Source organism: Triturus cristatus, chromosome 9 (genome assembly GCF_964204655.1).
Source record: "Triturus cristatus chromosome 9, aTriCri1.1, whole genome shotgun sequence".
Taxonomy (NCBI): domain Eukaryota; kingdom Metazoa; phylum Chordata; class Amphibia; order Caudata; family Salamandridae; genus Triturus; species Triturus cristatus.
In genome coordinates, this window is record NC_140592.1 from 1,284,442,518 (window position 1) to 1,284,462,257 (window position 19,740).

The following is a 19,740-nucleotide window of genomic DNA, read 5'->3' on the forward strand; positions in this document are numbered from 1 at the left end:
CTTGTCTGAAGTGGAGGTACTGGAGCTGTTAAGCTCTATAAAATCTGGTGCAGCCACAGATCCCTGTCCTCCGCATATTCTGCATCTGGCGGCCGAAAGGATTGTTCCCACCCTCACATCCCTGATTAATCAGGTACTGGCCGCGGGGATATCTCCTGCCACTTGGAAGATGGCCAGCATTAAGCCGCTGCTTAAAAAACCTTCTTTGGAGCCATCAAACTATCGACCCATTTCGGGCCTTCCAATTATAGCCAAGGTCACGGCGAGGGCTATAAACTTAAGTCTGACTGACCACTTAGCTAAACATGGCCTCCTCGATCGGTCCCAGCATGGCTTCCGGCCTAAACACTCCACTGAATCGGCCCTAATAACGGCAGCAGAGGGTATTCGGGCAGTAGTTGACGGAGGAGGGAGGGCAATTCATGTCCTCCTTGACCTATCTGCTGCTTTCGATACCGTCAACCATGCGGTATTGGTACAGCGATTAAAAGAGGTAGGGATTACGGAACGGGTCTTGGCCCTATTATCCTCGTTTCTGGACGACAGAAAGCAAAGACTAAACTGGGCTGGCCTACATTCAGGTAATTTCACCTTGCCGTGTGGCGTTCCACAAGGTTCCGCTCTTTCCCCGACCCTCTTTAATATATACGTTAGGCCATTAGCTAGAGTTGTTAGGAAACATGGTGTCGGGCCGTCAGTAGCTGAATACTATGGAAGCCACTAACCTTAGAAGTCGGCCGGCGGGAGCGATGACCTGTAGTAAACCCCCTACTTCACCCGTGTGCAACCCCACGCCAATGTATGTAACAAATACCAGAACGTGGAGGAGGCACTCCGGGGGAAAGGAGGGAAATAAAACAAACGAACTCTTGTGGTCTATGTGGTGTCATCTACCATCAAAAACTGGGAGGAACTATGGTTGTGACTCCCTTGGTTGGCTGCAGAAAGGGGGAAACAAACAGAGAGCTTGTTAGGGAAGAGAAGGCAACCTACCCTCTTACCCTTCCCATCCCTCTGGGTCCAACACTTACCAAAGGTGCTTAAACTCTCAGGAAGAAAGGGCTTTGGTTCAGGAACCCCACAGCCTACGCAGCTGTTCAATTCACAGCCACGTGCAATCTTCCTTAACACACCCAGCAAGGTTTCTTGTCCCCTGAAAGCGAACACTGTGCTCACAGTACGGTGCCTTTGCTAGACGATAGCCGTTACGATAGTTATGACCACTATCACGGTCCTTGTTTGCAGCACACGCGCATTCCTAGCGCGAACTGCACGGTTCCACAAGCGAAAGAAATCAAGATGTATGTCCGAAGCAGTTGACTCCACTGCCACGGCAAAGTCCGTTGAAAGAGTGCTCCCGCACCTCCCACAGCGCCCACCTAAATACCTGACACTGGCGCCCCAGAGTAGTATCACCGAAGTCCTCGGGGAAAATTCGGGCTCAGAAAGTTGTGCTGACGAGTATACGGGCTTCAGTCTTTGGTTTCAGCGCGCGCTCATTCTCCAGCGGGGAACACCATCCGTTAAGCGCCGCTGCTGGGTATTTCCGATGGATTGTCAAGCCCCGTTCCCACTGAGGAGGAGGGCCTTATAGCGGCTGTCACATGCGTGGCACCGCTTCCGGTATTCCGGCACTCGGTGCCCCAGAGACTTCTGGGACTTGTAGTGTGGCTCCCGCTGCTTGTTACCATACGTACTGCAGGGCCATAGCTAGGGGCGCCGGTCTTCCGTTCTGCATATCTCAGTTGTCTTGCAAGGATCGTGACACATGGTTTTACGCTTGTATCTTACGCTGATGATTCACAATTGGTGATATCAGTAACGGACAATCCTGAGTTAATAGCGGACAAATTTCATGCTTGTTTAACGGATGTGATGGAATGGATGCGCTTGAGCTTCCTAAAAATAAATACCGAGAAAACAGAAGTCATGGAGTTCAGCACCGGTCCCCCGCTGTGGAACACTCGGTGGTGGACACCTGAGGCCGGTCAATGCCCCTTACCGGTCACTAAGGTGAGGAACCTGGGGGTGATTTTTGATGATAAGCTGAGTATGTCAGCTCAGGTCAACAGTTTAACCTCCTCATGTTTTCTCCTGCTAAAAACACTGCGTAAAATTCTCCCCTTCATCCCTCGGGTGCTGCAGAAGACGGTGATGGCCGTTCTTTTTATGTCCAGATTGGACTATTGTAACGCTATGTTCCTGGGTATTGATAAATACCAGGTTGCTAAGATACAGTCATTACAAAATGCGGCGGTTCGTGTCATTCTGAATTTACCCAGGGGACACCCCACTTCTAAGGGAAGAAGATCATTACATTGGCTCCCAGGTCAGCAGAGAATTTAGTTTAAGGCACTCTGTCTGGTACACCGCGCACGTTTTGGCGGGGGTGCAACTGATGGAAGGGATAGGTTTAGGCATTATACCTCCTCTCGTGATCTGCGTTCGGCCAATCTTGGCCTCATCTGCACTTCAAGATTTAGATTAGCAAGATGGGGTGGTCGCTCCTTTGCCATTTGTGCAACAAAACTCTGGAACAAGTTACCAGTGGGTATGCGACTCCAACAGAATTATGTACATTTTAGGAAGGCCCTGAAGTTCCAGCTGTTTAATATCCATTAGTACTGTTCCTCCGTCATTAACTATTCACACCTCAGCGCCAAGACGCCGTTTGGCATTCAAGCGTTTTACAAGCTTCTTTATACTTATACTTACTGCAGCATGTGGTATGGAGAAGAGAGGTGTCTATGAAGGTATGGCAGCTAGTGGTATGGAGAATAGAGGTATCTATGAAGGTACGGCAGCATGTGGTATGGAGAAGAGAGGTGTCTATGAAGGTATGGCAGCTTGTGGTATGGAGAATAGAGGTATCTATGAAGGTACGGCAGCATGTGGTATGGAGAATAAAGGTGTCTATGAAGGTACAGCAGAATGTGGTATGGAGATTAGAGGTGTCTATGAAGGTTCAGCAGCATGTGGTATGAAGAATGGAGGTGTCTATGAGGGTACGGCAGCATGCGGTATGGAGAATGGAGGGTTATATGAAGGTACAACAGCATGCGGTAGGGAGAATGGAGGTGCCTTAAGGTACAGTAGCATGTGGTTTGGGGAATGGAGGTATCTGAGGGTATGGCAGCATACGGTATGGAGGACCAAGGTCTCTATGAGGGTACAGCAGCATGGGGTATGGATAATGAAGGTGTCTATGAAGGTACGTCAGCATGTGGTATGGAGAATGAAGGTGTCTATGAAGGTACTGCAGCATGTGGTATGGCGAAGAGAGGGTTCTATGAAGGTACAGCAGCATGTGGTATGAAGAATGGAGGTGTCTATGAGGGTACGGCAGCATGCGGTATGGAGAATGGAGGGTTATATGAAGGTACAACAGCATGCGGTAGGGAGAATGGAGGTGTCTTAAGGTACAGTAGCATGCAGTATGGAGAAAGGAGGTACCTTTGAAGGTACGGCAGTATGTGGTATGTAGAATGGAGGTGTCTATGAAGGTATGGCAGCATGCGGTATGGAGAATTGAGGTGTCTATGAAGGAACAGCATTATGTGGTATGGAGAACCAAGGTGTTTATGAGGGTACTGCAGCATGTGGTATGGAGATTGGAGGTATCTGAGGGTACAGCAGCATGCGGTATGGAGAACGGAGGTACCTATGAAAGTACGGCAGCATGCGGTATGGAGAATGGAGGTGTCTATGAAGGTACTGCGTACTACAAACAATATTCACAAGGAACTCATTTGAAAATTGTTTAAATATTCCATACAACAACAATGGTTGTTCATGAGTTAATCTCACATATGTAATTCAAGAGAAAATGAGAATAAAAATAAGAGTAAATTAATACTAATCACAATACACCCTCATAAAAACTATTTCTAGAAAAAAAATTTAAGCCTCAGCCGAGGACTTTATTTAATGTACACTTTTAAGTCACATATAAAAAACATTTCATATATACAGACTTTTCTTTCTTACATATACAGTGCAAAATGTGCCCCAGTGAAAACACCATAACCTTTGTACTGTGACCAAACAAAGAGAAAACAAACGATATCAGAAGTTATTGGAAAAATTATTATAAGTACAGTTTATATACAATATACAGTGATTCAGTCAAGGCTGTCTCTTATTTTGTTGTTGACGGCGTTTCGACCCACTTTTAAATACCGGGTCTCATCAGGACTGTATTTCTGGGGACAAAATTAAACATACAGTCGTCCACATATAGGATCCAGTATGCGAGAACATATGGCGGATGAAGAATTTACATCCAAACTTGGGATTTTTTCTTTTCCAAGGATGGGGATCACGCCATACAATTAATGAATTGGGGAAGTCATAGGATAATTGAATTTCCTAGAATACTTGTAGACTCCTATTTCCACACTAATCTTACTTAGCCTCCCGAGGTGAAAAAACTGGCTTCTTCTTTCAATAATGACTACGCCGAAAAACGATGTATCAGCGTTCACCCATTCGTCGTCGGTGCTTTAGTACGTATTTAATCCGTGCTATGGCTATGGCGGTGTCATTCTCGCTTCTTCCACCACCCGACGATATTTATGAGGGTACTGCACAATGTGGTATGGAGAATGGAGGTGTCTATGAAGGTATGGTAACATGTGGTATGGGTAATGGAGGGATCTATGAAGGTACAGTAGCATGCAGTATGGAGAATGGAGGTGTCTATGAAGGTACAGTAGCATGCAGTATGGAGAATGGAGGTGTCTATGAAGGTACAGTAGCATGCGGTATGGAGAATGGAGGTGTCTTTGAAGGTACAGCAGCGTGTGGTATGGAGAACCAAGGAATTTATGAGGGTACTGCAGCTTGTGGTATGGAGAACCAAGGTGTTGATAAGGGTACTGCAGCATGCAGTATGGAGAATGGAGGTATCCATGAGGGTACAGCAGAATGTGGTATGAAGAATGGAGGTATCTATGAAGGTACAACAGCATGCGGTATGGAGAACGGAGGTATCTATGAAGGTACAGTAGCATGCAGTATGGAGAATGGAGGTGTCTATAAAGGTACCGCAACACGTGGCATGGAGAATGGAGGTATCTATGAGGGTACGACAGCATGCAGTATGGATAATGGAGGTATCTATGATGGTACAGCAGCATGTGGTATGGAGAACAGAGGTATCTATGAGGGTATGGCAGCATGCGGTATGGAGAATGGAGGTGTCTATGAAGGTACAGAAGCATGTGGGACAGGTATTATACATACGGAAGGTGCCTCTGAAATCATGGAAGCGGGAGTATATTGTATTTTCTGTCCTTTTTGCTCCTGTTGTTCACCATTCTTTTTTTTCTTAAACCTGTGGCTTCCCTCAGGCCCTCGATGCCTTCAACACTGCAATCAAGGCTGATCCGGGCTATACTGCTGCTTTTTACCAGCGAGGCTTGTGCAGGATGCGCCTGAACCAAGCCAAGGCCATCCAGGATTTCAACCGTGCCCTGGCAGTGAATCCCAAGCAATTCCAGGTACTGGTGTTGACTGCTCTCAGGGTGAGGTGGGAGGTGTGTGCTGTGCTGGACAATTTTTGACTCAATTGTGACTTCTGTGTTCATTGAGTTTTGAACCTGATAGAGACTTCTAGCTGCAGATTTCTTACCTTAAAATGTTCCAGGCGTCGGGCTGGATCTGGAAACTTGTGAGTGAGCAGTACCCCTGTGCACCGTCGCCTGGCGCCATTCGGCTCTGCGTGACATTGTCATTAGCGTGGGTTATGACGTTGCGATCATTTATATAGGCTCCTCCCAGCCGCACAGACATCAGTTATTTTCTTTCTTTGCCAGTTAAGCCCTGATCCGGAGAAGAGCTGCCCCTCTTTCTCTTTTTGACAGGCTTTTTTTTGGACATTTTGTCGCCAATTTTATTTGTCTTGTGTGTCGAAGATGTCATCTAGATGTACAGGGTTAAAGCCATGTGGTGCCTGTTATTGCGCCATGTTGGTAACCGGCCCTCCCACCTCATCTGCTTGTGGTGCCTCGAGCACGACCACGACACAAAGTCATGCTCGGATTGCTGGGCCATGGCGCCAGAGGCCTTGCGGGAGCAATCTTTGAAGCGTCTTGCGGCCCAGCAGTCGACACCGTCGAGCGCGACTCCTCAGAGATCCCGGTTCAGTTTGAGGAAGAAAAGGTTGTGGGACCACTCCAGGAGCCCCAAGTCCTCTTCTTTACACTCGGGGAAGAGGCATATAAAGAAGTCATCGTCCAAGCAGAGTTCTACTTCACCTTGCCTGTCATCCATCGACGAGACAGGTAAGGAGCATCAACACTCTATGCATGTTTCTCAGGAGCTGGAGCCAGGTTTTACTCCTCATCTCCGTCCATTTCCAGGAGCCGGAGCACCCCCCGCTCATTTTAAGGAATTTTACGCACCCATGCGCAGCCACTCCGGTGAGCCTTCGGGCCTGAAGACTCAACTCAAGCGCTGATGGAGCCCAGAGGTTCTACGTCGTTGCCTGTACATTTTGAGGAAGTTTCAGGCATGGGTGAGGATTGGGAGGGGCCATTGATATCTTCAGAACAACAGCTAGATGTCCAGTGGAACAACTGGACTGGTTTGAGGATCTTGGAGAAGCCAGTGGACTGGACACATCTCTAGATACTGGTATGCTGTCTCCACCTAGTGTGGCAATGGAGAAGGGAGCATCTCATGCCATGCCGGTGAGGAGGGCAGCAGAGGTCCTTGGCCTGGAGCTGCCCTCAGTTCAGGTCAGAATTAATCTCATGACCGATGCGCTTCAGCCTTGGGCTTCCTCGTTCGAACTCCTTTTGTCCTTTAATGAAGCACTGACCGATGTCCTTGTAGGCACGTGGCCCAAGCCTAGCAGAGAGGCTCCTGTGAACAGGACAATCGTATGCCGCCATCGCCCTGCACCAGGCAAATCAAGATTCCTCAGCCAACACCCCACTGCTGGGAGCTTGGTGGTTCAGGGTTCAACGTCCCATAGCACATTCCCTTTTGCTCCTTCGGATAGGGAATCCAAGAGGCTGGATGCACTTGGGAAGAAGATGTTTTCTTCTATGAGCCAGGCATTGCAGTCAGTGAATACTGCATGCTTATTGGGCCATTTCTCAAACACCCTTTGGGAAACGGTTGTACAAGTGTTGCCACAGGTCCTGGTGGAGACCCGGCCCGTGCTCTCCAAGGTAGTGAAGGATGGGAGAGATGCAGCAAAATTAACCATCGCGTGTGGCTTAGGCACGACTGACTCGCTTGGCAGGCTGCTTTCTCGACGGTGGCCTTATGGCACCATTCCTGGCTGAGAACATCAGGCTTCTCCGGTGATGTCCAGGCTAACCTCATTGGACATGCCTTTTGACAGGACTCGTCTTTTTGGTGAGAAAGCGGACTCAGCCTTGGATCGCTTCAAGGAATCTCGTGCTTTGGCCACATCCTTGGGCCTCTCGGGTACACCTTGTGGCCTGCCTAGGTCTTGCCCTTTTCATAGTAATGGAAGGGGTTTTCAACCGTGTCAGCCATATCCCAGTCACCATCCTGCGCAGACTCCCCAAGTTGTGTGAGAACATGACGTGGTTTAGTCCAACCTTGAAACAGTAGCCAGAACTCATCTGCCACCCATGTTACTCCACTCGGAGGGAGTATTCAACACCATCTCCTTTGCTGGAGGTCCATAACACTAGACAGATCATTCAGGAGGGCTATTCTCTTCCCGTTCTTTCTTTTCCTTCTCCCTTCTCCCTTACCACCAACTCAAGAACTGCTGGCGGGGGACCATCTAGTATTACTCCGTGAGGAAGTTACAGCTCTCCTGGCCAAGGGAACTATAGAAAAGGTTCCGATTTCCAAAGTAGGCAGTGGTTGCTACTCCCGCTACTTTCACATATAGAACAAAGGGTTGAGGTCCATTTTGGGCCTTAAGACCGTCAATCTCTTTTTCAAAAAGGAGAAATTTAGGATGCTCACGTTGGCTCAGGTTCTGTCTGCCCTAGACCAAGGAGACTGGCTGGTAGCATTGGACTTGCAGGATGCACATTTTTACATCCCCATCCTGCCTGCCCTCAGGCGTTACCTGTGGTTCAAGGAAGTCCATGAACACTTTCAGTTCACCGTGCTCCCCTTTGGCCTTACTAGCGTCCCTCAGGTTTTCACCAAGGTAATGGCGGTGGTCCCAGCTCATCTGCGCAGGTTAGGGGTATCAGTCTTCCCCTGTCTCGACGACAGGTTAATGAAGGCACTTTTGCCTCAGGCTGTCATCTCTCACCTCTAGACTACGGCGGACTTCTGCATTTGCTGAAGTTCTCTATAAACATGCCGAAGTCACACCTGACTCCTTCTCAGATGCTCCCTTTCATCGGAGCTGTTCTGGACACAGTGTAGGTAAATCATGTCTGATGGCACATGCAGGCTCTGCAGTGGGACCTGGAGTTCCAGTGGGCACAGCATCGGAGAAATCTCACCAGCATCGTCCAGATCTAGTAGCAAACCTCAAAAGACCTGCAGTGGTAGTTGACTAACCGCGATTGGGTCAGAGGCAGACCCCTCTCCCTTCTCCAACCAGATCTCACGGTAGTGACAGATGCATCACTCCTGAGATGGGGTGGCTATCTGGGAGAGGTGGAGATCAGGGGACACTGTTCTCTGGCGGAGTCGAAGCTCCACATCAATTTGTTGTAGCTTTGGGCGATCCAACTGGCATTGAAAGCATTTCTTTCCTCTGTAAAGGCGAAGGCAGTGCAGGTTTTCATGGGCAACACCACCGCCATGTGGTACTGCAACAAGCAGGGCTGGTTGGGGTTGTGGACTCTTTGTCTAGATGCCCTGCGTCTCTGGACATGGCTGGAACGTCAGGCAACACCTGTTAGGTTCTCTGAATGCCAGGGCAGACAAACTCAGCCGTCAAGATCATGAGCGGTGTCTCCAGTCGGAGGTGGTGTAAGGTCTCTTTCAGCTGTGGGGAGAACCTTGGTTAGATCTGTTCGCCTCCGAAAAGAACGTGCAATGTCAGCAGTTTTGCGTGCTGGAGTTTCCAAGGCGGCTATCACTCGGTGATACTTTTCGTTGCAAGAGAGCTCAGGCCTTCTGAACGCCTTTCTGTCCATACAACTCCTGCATAGAGTTCTGAAGAAGATCAGGAGCGACCGGGCCCAAGTCATCCTTGTGGCTCCGGACTGGGCAAGGAGAGTCTGGTATCCAGAGCTTCTGAGTATGAGTATCGATCCTCCGATCAGGCTGCCCCTTCGGGAGGATCTTCTGTTGCAGCAGCAGGGAAGCGTTCTCCGCCCGAACCTATCAACCCTGCGCCTCTTTGCGTGGCGATTGAGCGGCGGCAGTTGATGGCTTTTGACCTTCCTCCCGAAGAATGCAATAGTGGCCCTCCACTGAGATGGTAAACACCTGCCTTAGGCAAAAAGTTGTAAAATATCGTTCAGAAATGTTTATTGACCCTCTTTTTGCTTCTCTATCTAATATTCTTCGCTTTATTCTTACCCTCTTACAGGTTGCCTTTCTGCTCTCTCCGCTTTATTGCGGCTGCCGGACCAACCCCCCTTGTTTAAAAAGGGCATGTAGACATGTTTACACCCACTCCATTTATCATGCTTCAGTGGGACCTTAATTTGATTCTCGCATACCCTAATGTGTGCTGCCTTTTAGCCGTTGCTCAATTGTCCCCTCTGGCTTCTTACCATTAAAACAGCCTTTCTAGTGGCAATTACATCTGCCCGCAGGGTCTGTGTATTACAGGCTTTCTCATGCAAGCCTCTCTACATGATGACATTGCTGTATAAGGCGGTGCTTCGCACCCGTGCCTCATTCCTACGAAAGGTTGTGACCCCATTCCATCTGGTCATTCGGTTACGCTGCCCACCTTTTTTGCTCCCCCGTATCCCTCAAAGGAAGAGGAGTGTCTCCACCGTCTGGACCCAAGAAGAGCATTCTGTTCTCTCTTGACCGCACAAAAGAGTTCCGAGTGGACGGCCAACTCTTTGTAGGTTACATGGGAGCTTGGTCAGGCAGAAAATATAAAGTAGAAACCTCTAAACCGGCCTATGTACTTATTTAATTGATCTGTAGAGATTCTGCATTACCCAATCAAAATGTCAAAGATAAATTACATTTCACATTATAACATTATTTTCATAGATTCAGTCCATTGAAGTTTTTTAGACAAAAAACGATTTTTATTATTTCTTTTTTATGTGATGTGTTTTATAATTTACACATGATTTAAAACAGAAGAAAATTTTTTTTTGTTTTTACACTTATAATTTTTGGTGCAGACATATTACATATTTGATATAAGAAAGAACATCCTAGACATCTGTGGTATAAAAAACATTTGCTAATCATTCATACTTTCATTCATACAATAAGGAATAGAAAAGAAAATTTAAAAGGGAAAGAAAAACTAGGACTCTTAGATTGGTCAGATTTCTCAGGTTGACAAAATGAAAAAGATGTCAGCTTTCAATGTCTCTAATGTTAGTAGTATCGCGGTCAACACGCGTTTCAGTGGGAAACCACCTTCTTCAGGACCAACTGCTAAGTATTAGCGGATGAAATACATATAAAAGATGTCTGGGTGTCTGCAAAGTAAACAAAAAGAAATGGCATTGGCAAATGATCGGGAATGCAAATAATTTCAAGAGGAGATTACTTCCTATTATGTTAAGTGAGTGCTATCTTGCACCAAAGCTGTGTATAAAGAGGGGCCATAACTATCGTGCACATTACAGTGAGATATGAGACATCATCCAAATCTGGTAGGGCCCATTAGTGTTATGGAGGTGAGAAATGAGAGAAAATAGGTGTCATCAAGAGACCCCGGGAGTGGAATCCCAGGAGTAGACATGCAGTGCCTAAAGAATAATGCTTGTAGTGACTACCTTATGGGTCATCAGGCAGTGAGCATGTAGCCCGCTGTGAGAGTCATCTGTGCCAAATAGTACAACGATAGTCTTTTCTGTAAGAGAAGAGGTTTAAGTTATTGAGCCTGATCTGGTGTAGGGTTCTAGCGGCTATAATTGATGTGGAGGCCACAGTACCTTGGCAAGCCAAAATATGGAGGTACGTTCACAATCAGGGGTTGTTATATGATCTCCAGGTATTTAGCGAAATCGACTGCGGCAATCCTGCGGAATGAGAGGACTATTATACCACACCATACCAGGTAAGTTGATAATATTGAGGATGGAGTAGTTAGTCGGGAGCCACGTATTTGATTACCTTTTCAAAACATGGATTGATACTTAGGGATGGGGCCAGACAACAGTCCTGGTTCTCCTCTCTCTATGTATGTTAGAATGGATTCTGTTCATTTAATTTGGGTATGTATATCCGATCACGGCATATCACTGTAGGAAGAAAGGAAACATAGCATGGTGGTGTATTTGTCCCCAGGCAGGTGCGCTAATGATAAAAATATATTGTGCACTGACAAGATGTCATTGGAGATTTAAATTGCCATATTAGCACGTGGTCAGGCAGTGCAGAATGGACCATTTTGTGCTGTTTTGTTATCTGTATTAAAATCTGGTAGTCCCTGGCTAGGAAGCAGTCTTCTGAGGGCTTACGGGCCCATTCCACCAGAGGAAAAGCTGTGACCACAGCGTTGGCTCTGGGTGTCCCAGTCCTGATATCTGCCAAGCAGCAACGTGGACATCTCTGCACACGTTTGCCAAGCATTACTGCCTGGACAGTCAGGTCCTCAGGAATGGGCATTTTGCCTGTTCAGTCCTGCAGGACATTTTAGTGTAGAAAATGTGCCCGCTGTCAACCACCAGGATGGTATGGCTTGGGTATCTATTCAACGGTAAGGAAGCTGCAGCTGGAGGTCTCTAACAGGTGAACAAGTTACTTACCTTCGGTAACGCATTATCTGGTAGAGACGAAATCTAGCTGCAGATTCCTTACAGACCCACCCATGCCTCCCCGTTTACAGACCCATGTGATAGGGCTTGTCATGTCCTTTAGGATAGTCATGTCCTGTATACTCCATTTTACATAAATCATCCCATCCAAACAACTATAACGATTCTAAATAGGTGACCTTTTATCTAATAGCTTGCTCCTGTCTCTTCGACACCAGGCTCTTAATTTTCTGTCTGAATCCCTGCACCTGACGTCCATAAACATGTCCCCAGACACGGCAGATTTATTCTGTATAAGGGTCACCACTTTTTTTCGTCCTTGGCCAACAGCCAGCTGTGCATGATCACCATTGTTTGGAAAAGCATTGGTGATTGTTTTCAAAACATTTATGATTGTTTTTAAAACATCCATGGTTGTTTTAAAAACAATTGATTCTAGAAAAAACCCTGGAGTGACCACTTTAGTATAAAAGACCCTCACTCCCCCTACAAACTAGAAGATAAACGCTTCCAAGCTGAGACGGGGGTCCTGCATGCCGAATCTCCGACACGCAGCGGTCTGACATCCCTTGTGGGTTGTCATCCTCGACGCAGAGACGGGGTCCTTCGTTCTAAACCATCAGTTGAGGGGGCTGATTCATCCCTAGGGGTTCCTTGGCTACAGATATACGTATCTATACGCATATAAAACCTACACATCCAAGTTAGGCTAGATACATTTTAGCAAATCATCTTCTTAGCACTATGGTAGAAATGTATCTACTATTTACTGTATTGGTACTTACAATCTCTTTCGTATGCTTCTGTCTCCTGATTGTCGCATCACATATGTTTTACACAAAGTTGTCGCTGGACCAATAAATACTTATTGAAACGTCCTAATCGCCATCCTGTGTATTTTCTGAGCCAAAGCAAGCACAAGTGTCAGAGCGAAAAGTACTGTACTGTTTTTCACGATCCCTGAGGAATCAGGCTTGTCATGTTCAGTGGTTGCCAGAGACTACCTACTCCACTGTAGGTTACAGGGGGTGGTAGTGGCACTGTAGAGCTAGCTGGTCTGACGGCTTACATATCCTCTGGGGGTGTCCGGAGGCGGTTGGGACACAAAGCCGTCAGTTTAGGACATCCAAAACGTGCAGGTCCTGGGGATTCCTAGGAACTACACCACATGCTAGGGTTGCTACCTTTTCAGGGCCCTAGTTGTGACACACATGCAAATCAGTTCACTCCATGGCTCTGCGCTTCTGGTATGCAAAAGTGAAAAGGAACTGTCATCTGCATGCCTGGGTGGCACCTATATAGGTGACCATAATGTCAAAGCCGACGCTAACGGTGCCGTGAAGTCACGCGGAGCCGAACAGAGCCACCAGACGGCACGCATGGCTACTGCTCACGCAAATGTTTCCAGATCCAGCCTGACGCCAGGGCTATTTAAAAGTAAAGAATCTGTCTCTACCAGATAATGCGTTACCGAAGGGAAGTAACTTGCTTGTTATGAAGTGGTTGTTCAGGTCCTTCAGTTATAGGTCTTCAATCAATAAATCAATCAGGGATTTGTTAAGCGCTACTTTCCCATAAGGATCTCCAGGCACTGGCGGGGGTGGTGTAGGGGCGCAGCTCCGGTCAGTCTTGACTCTTCCAGGTCCTCCAGGGTACAGGTCGTGACTGTTCCATGTCCTCCAGGTACAGGTCTTGACTGTTCCACGTCCTCCAGGTACAGGTCTTGGCTGTTCCACGTCCTCCAGGTGCAGGTCTTGCCTGTTCCAGGTCCTCCAGGTACAGGTCTGGACTGTTCCAGGTCCTCCAGGTGCAGGTCTGGACTGTTCCAGGTCCTCCAGGTACAGGTGTTAACTGTTCCAGATCCTCCAGGTACAGGTGTTGACTGTTCCACGTCCTCCAGGTACAGGTCTTGACTGTTCCAGGTCCTCCAGGTACAGGTGTTGACTGTTTGAGATCCTCCAGGTACAGGTGTTGACTGTTCCAGTCAACCAGGTACAGGTGTTGACTGTTCCAGATCCTCCAGGTATAGGTCTTGACTGTTCCAGGTCCTCCAGGTACAGGTGTTGACTGTTTCACGTCCTCCAGGTACCGGTCTGAACTGCTCCAGGTCCTCCAGGTACAGGTGTTGACTGTTCCAGGTCCTCCAGGTACAGGTGTTGACTGTTCCAGATCCTCCAGGTACAGGTCTGGACTGTTCCACGTCCTCCAGGTACAGGTCTTGACTGTTCCACGTCCTCCAGGTACAGGTCTTGACTGTTCCACGTCCTCCAGGTACAGGTCTTGACTGTTCCACGTCCTCCAGGTACAGGTGTTGACTGTTCCAAGTCCTCCAGGTACAGGTCTTGACTGTTCCAGGTCCTCGAGGTACAGTTGTTGACTGTTTCAAGTCCTCCAGGTACAGGTCTTGACTGTTCCAGGTCCAGGTACAGGTCTTGACTGTTCCACGTCCTCCAGGTACAGGTCTGGACTGTTCCAGGTCCTCCAGGTACAGGTCTGGACTGTTCCAGGTCCTCCAGGTACAGGTTGTGACTGTTCCACGTCCTTCAGGTACAGGTCTGAACTGTTCCAGGTCCTCCAGGTATAGGTGTTGACTGTTACAGATCCTCCAGGTACTGGTCTTGACTGTTCCAGGTCCTCCAGGTACAGGTGTTGACTGTTTGAGATCCTCCAGGTACAGGTGTTGACTGTTCCAAGTCAACCAGGTACAGGTGTTGACTGTTCCAGATCCTCCAGGTACAGGTCTTGACTGTTCCAGGTCCTCCAGGTACAGGTGTTGACTGTTCCACGTCCTCCAGGTACCGGTCTGAACTGTTCCAGGTCCTCCAGGTACAGGTGTTGACTGTTCCAGGTCCTCCAGGTACAGGTGTTGACTGTTCCAGGTCCTCCAGGTACAGGTGTTGACTGTTCCACGTCCTCCAGGTACAGGTCTGGACTGTTCCACGTCCTCCAGGTACAGGTCTTGACTGTTCCACGTCCTCCAGGTACAGGTCTTGACTGTTCCACGTCCTCCAGGTACAGGTCTTGACTGTTCCACGTCCTCCAGGTACAGGTGTTGACTGTTCCAAGTCCTCCAGGTACAGGTCTTGACTGTTCCAGGTCCTCGAGGTACAGTTGTTGACTGTTTCAAGTCCTCCAGGTACAGGTCTTGACTGTTCCAGGTCCAGGTACAGGTCTTGACTGTTCCACGTCCTCCAGGTACAGGTCTGGACTGTTCCAGGTCCTCCAGGTACAGGTCTGGACTGTTCCAGGTCCTCCAGGTACAGGTTGTGACTGTTCCACGTCCTTCAGGTACAGGTCTGAACTGTTCCAGGTCCTCCAGGTATAGGTGTTGACTGTTACAGATCCTCCAGGTACAGGTGTTGACTGTTCCAGGTCCTCCAGGTACAGGTGTTGACTGTTTGAGATCCTCCAGGTACAGGTGTTGACTGTTCCAAGTCCTCCAGGTACAGGTGTTGACTGTTCCAGATCCTCCAGGTACAGGTCTTGACTGTTCCACGTCCTCCAGGTACAGGTCTTGACTGTTCCAGGTCCTCCAGGTACAGGTGTTGACTGTTCGAGATCCTCCAGGTACAGGTGTTGACTGTTCCAAGTCCTCCAGGTACAGGTGTTGACTGTTCCAGATCCTCCAGGTACAGGTCTTGACTGTTCCAGGTCCTCCAGGTACAGGTGTTGACTGTTCCACGTCCTCCAGGTACCGGTCTGTACTGTTCCACGTCCTCCAGGTACAGGTCTTGACTGTTCCAGATCCTCCAGGTACAGGTGTAGACTGTTCCAAGTCCTCCAGGTACAGGTCTTGACTGTTCCACGTCCTCCAGGTACAGGTGTTGACTGTTCCAAGTCCTCCAGGTACAGGTCTCTGCTGTTCCAGGCCCTCCAGGTACATTTGTTGACTGTTCCAAGTCCTCCAGGTACAGGTGTTGACTGTTCCAGGTCCTCCAGGTACAGGTGTTGACTGTTCCAGGTCCTCCAGGTACAGGTCTTGACTGTTCCAGGTCCTCCAGGTACAGGTCTTGACTGTTCCAGGTCCTCCAGGTACAGGTGTTGACTGTTCCAGATCCTCCAGGTACAGGTGTTGACTGTTCCATGTCCTCCAGGTACAGGTCTGGACTGTTCCACGTCCTCCAGGTACAGGTGTTGACTGTTCCAGGTCCTCCAGGTACAGGTCTTGACTGTTCCATGTCCTCCAGGTACAGGTCTGGACTGTTCAACATCCTCCAGGTACCGGTCTGTACTGTTCCAGGTCCTCCAGGTACAGGTCTGGACTGTTCCACGTCCTCCAGGTACAGGAGTGGAACTTACTTATTCTAATCGTGATGTATTATATGTGCCTTTTTACTTTTAGTGGTTTTCAGTTAATCACTCAATGAGATCTATCTGGTAAAACAATAAAACAATAGCAAGCTTAAATCCCAACCACTGTACACCAAAGTGAGAAGTTGGCCTGGTATATGCTGTCCACTAATTAAAGTGGGCACCTTGCACCAGTCCAAACGACCCTTATGGTGAATAGGTTAAAGATAACCTTTATGAAAGCTATCCAGTCTTGAAGAGTGCTCACATTGATGGGTTTGGCTTAACCACTGAGCAATACAGGATTAAGTTCAGAGACACCCAGAAGGCACAGACTCAGGACTGGGTGAACTTTGTTGATTGTGCTACTAAGGCTCTGGAGGGTTGGTTACTTGGTAGTAAAGTGTGTGATTATACAGGATTGTACAATTTAATTATGAGGGAGCAGATCCTTAATAATTGCCAAAACCAGATGTTGCATCAGTACCTGGTATACTGTGATCAGACCTCTCCCCAAGAATTGGGAAAGAAGGCAGACAAATGGGTCAGAACCAGGGTGAAACAGAAAGCTCAGAACCATGGTGGTGACCCAAAGAAGCAAGATTCTAAGAACTCTGACAAGGGTGGGGAAAAGGGTAAAGACCAGGAGTCTTCTCAAGGGCCCCAAAAGTCTTCATCTGGAGGGGGGGGGGGGGAGAGTCACAATAAAACAAGGGTAAAGGCAAAAAGAAACCTTGGTGTCAGATCTGTAAAGAGAAGACCCATTGGACAAAATATCCTAGTTAGTTGTCCAAGGGCCAATGAATCTATTCCAGCCACCACTGCCCCTAAGGCAACTGTTCCCCCTAGTTCAGCTCAAAGTGGTGGTACACAGAATAAGGGTGTAGTAGGGTTAACCCTGGGATCTGAGACGGATTCTGGTCTTGTCAGAAATCCAACTCAGGCTGTGTTGGTCTGTGATGGAGGCATAGATATTGCCTCCTTATTTGTCAGTCACAGTAATCTGGGCAAATACAGAAACAGCCTTTGAGCAATGGTAAGGAGGCCATGGCATATAGGGACACAGGTGCAAGTGCCACCATGGTGACAAAATAACTTGTAGACCCTGACCAGATCATACTTGGTGAGACGTACCAAGTGACCAATGAAAGCAATGTCAGGCACGACCATTATTTGGCAGTTGTGCATTTCACCTGGGGAGGGGTAACCGGCCCTAAGAAGGTTGTGGTAAGTTCTAATTGGGCAATGATTTGGAGACTTCAGCATGGGCTGAAGTGGAACTCAGGACACATGCAGAAATGCTGGGCATCCCTGCAGATGTGTTTGCCATGATTAGGTCACAGGCAAAAATGTCTTCCACTGAAAAGGCCATGGATCCTGGAATAATGGACCAGGTGCCTTCCAACAGAGGGAGCAGTAGGGGTAAGGCAGTGTCTTCCCCCCTGCCTCAGAGTACAGATCAGTCTTTTGAGGGAGATGATCTTAGTCCTGCAGAAGGAACTGTCTCAGAGTGACTTGAACCTGATCAGGTTGAGTTATTGGGGACTGTGGGCCCTTCCAGGGCAGATCTGAGCCGGGAGCAGCTGAGCTGCCCCTCTCTTGAACCCCTCAGACAGCAAGCTGCTGCTGGGAGTGCCAGTGGGTCCCACAGGATCTACTGGGATAATGGACTCTCACACTGCAACCAGGAGGTTGGTTATACCTCTGAAGTTTAGGGGCTTCCTTTTGACACTGGCACATAATATCCCATTAGCAGGACACATGGGCCAAAACAAGACCTGGGACCGACTTGTTCCTCACTTTTATTGGCCTCACATGTCAGAGGACACAAAGGAGTTTTTTCGCTCCTGTATCTCCTGTCAAGCCAGTGGTAAGGCATGTGGTACTACAAAGGCCCCCCTGATACCACTACCTGTGGTGGGGGTTCCCTTTGAGAGGGTTGGGATTGACATTGTTGGTCCTGTGGATCCTCAAACTGCATCTGGGCACAGATTCAAACTAGTGGTGGTGGACCATGCCACTAGGTATCCAGAAGCAATTCCACTTCGGACTACCACAGCTCCTAGAGCCCTCCTGGGAATTATTTCCAGAGTGGGTTTCCTTAAGGAGGTAGTATCAGACAGAGATGCAAACTTTATGTCTGGTTACTTAACTGCTACGTGGAAGGAGTGTGGGGTGAATTACAAATTTTCCACTCCTTATCACCCACAATGCAATGGGTTAGTTGAGAGATTCAACAAAACCCTCAAGGGCATGATTAAAGGTCTCCCTGAAAAGCTCAGGCGTAGATGGGACATCCTTTTGCCCTGCCTTCTCTTTGCCTATAGAGAGGTTCCTCAGAAGGGGGTTGGTTACAGCCATTTTAAACTTATGTTTGGACATCCAGTTAGGGGACCTTTATGTCTAATGAAGGAGGGATGAGAGTTACCTCTCAAACCCCCTAAACAGGATATTGTGGACTATGTACTTGGTCTCCGCTCCAGGATGGCTGAGTACATGAAGAAGGCATCCAAAAACATTGAGGCTAGCCAGGAATTACAAAAGGCCTGGCATGACCAAAAGGCTGTTGTGACTGTGCGATATTTATGGGCGGGGCTCCCTGGAATATTCACACGGCCTGGAGACTCACACGGCCACCATACTAGCGGACATTAGACACACGAAAATGCCCTGGAGAGCAAGATAGATGCGGTGTCTCTGGGCCTAGGGCTCCTACGGACGGGCCAGAAGAGACTGGAGGAAACTGTGCACGAAACAGAGCGTGTCCTAGCTGAGCAGGGCTCCAGAGTCTCCGGGGAGACAAGTGGCTCCGGTCCCTACAACCGTCGGCCACACATTGAGTAATAAGGGTGCTAGACACCGAAGGGCGCTTCCCAGATTGCTGGGGGTGGCGGAGCCATCAGGATGGATTCATTATGGAGCTTTTTATTGGAGAACTGGCTCCTCACGAAGGTGCTGGGGTGGTGTTAAAGAGGTTCATGGTAGAGAGAGGGTGCCCAGAGTGCCTGGTAGACCCCCTGCGCCTCGGTTGCCTCCCAGGTCGATTGTGACAAGGCTACTACATTTCCACGACCGAGACCACTTCCCACGGGTGCCGTGAGCTCACGGGCCATGGCAGATAGGGGGTGCCACAGTGAACATGTATCTGGACTACATTACCAACGCCCCGAAGCAATGAGAAACATTCAACAGGTGAAGCGACACCTGCGGACACTGAGCCTGAAATATGCCCCGGTCTTCCCGTGCGTACGGAGGGAGACACTTATTCACACTGCCACTGCTGCTTGGGGATGGTTGGAAACCGAAGGGATACGCTCTCCCGGCCCTGCCGGGCAGCCTCGTGAGAGGGAATGGTGCAACTGGTGAACTGCCCATGTAGGAGCAGGTGATGGCTACTTGGAAAACAGATGACATAGCTGGAAGCATGGGGTCAGGCCTGCCCCCTTTTGCTTTCACCAGGAGATAAGTGCAAGTGTGCAAGTTAATGTCAAATGTGATTGTTAAGGCAAAGGAATGGCCTTAAACCAAAGACATCTTGGTACAATGCTGCTTGCAGGGAAGCCAAGGCCAACTTGCTACTTGCCATAAA

At 48.5% G+C, this 19,740-nt stretch overlaps 1 protein-coding gene across 1 annotated transcript in view; it reads left to right on the forward strand.

Annotated features, from left to right (window-relative positions):
* TTC6 (tetratricopeptide repeat domain 6) overlaps positions 1-19,740 on the forward strand; it is a 1,112,931-nt gene that overhangs the window by 717,429 nt on the left and 375,762 nt on the right. The window contains exon 25 of the mRNA XM_085627931.1: positions 5,352-5,501. Coding sequence (XP_085484057.1) covers positions 5,352-5,501 — 150 coding nt within the window. The remainder of the gene's footprint in view (positions 1-5,351; positions 5,502-19,740) is intronic.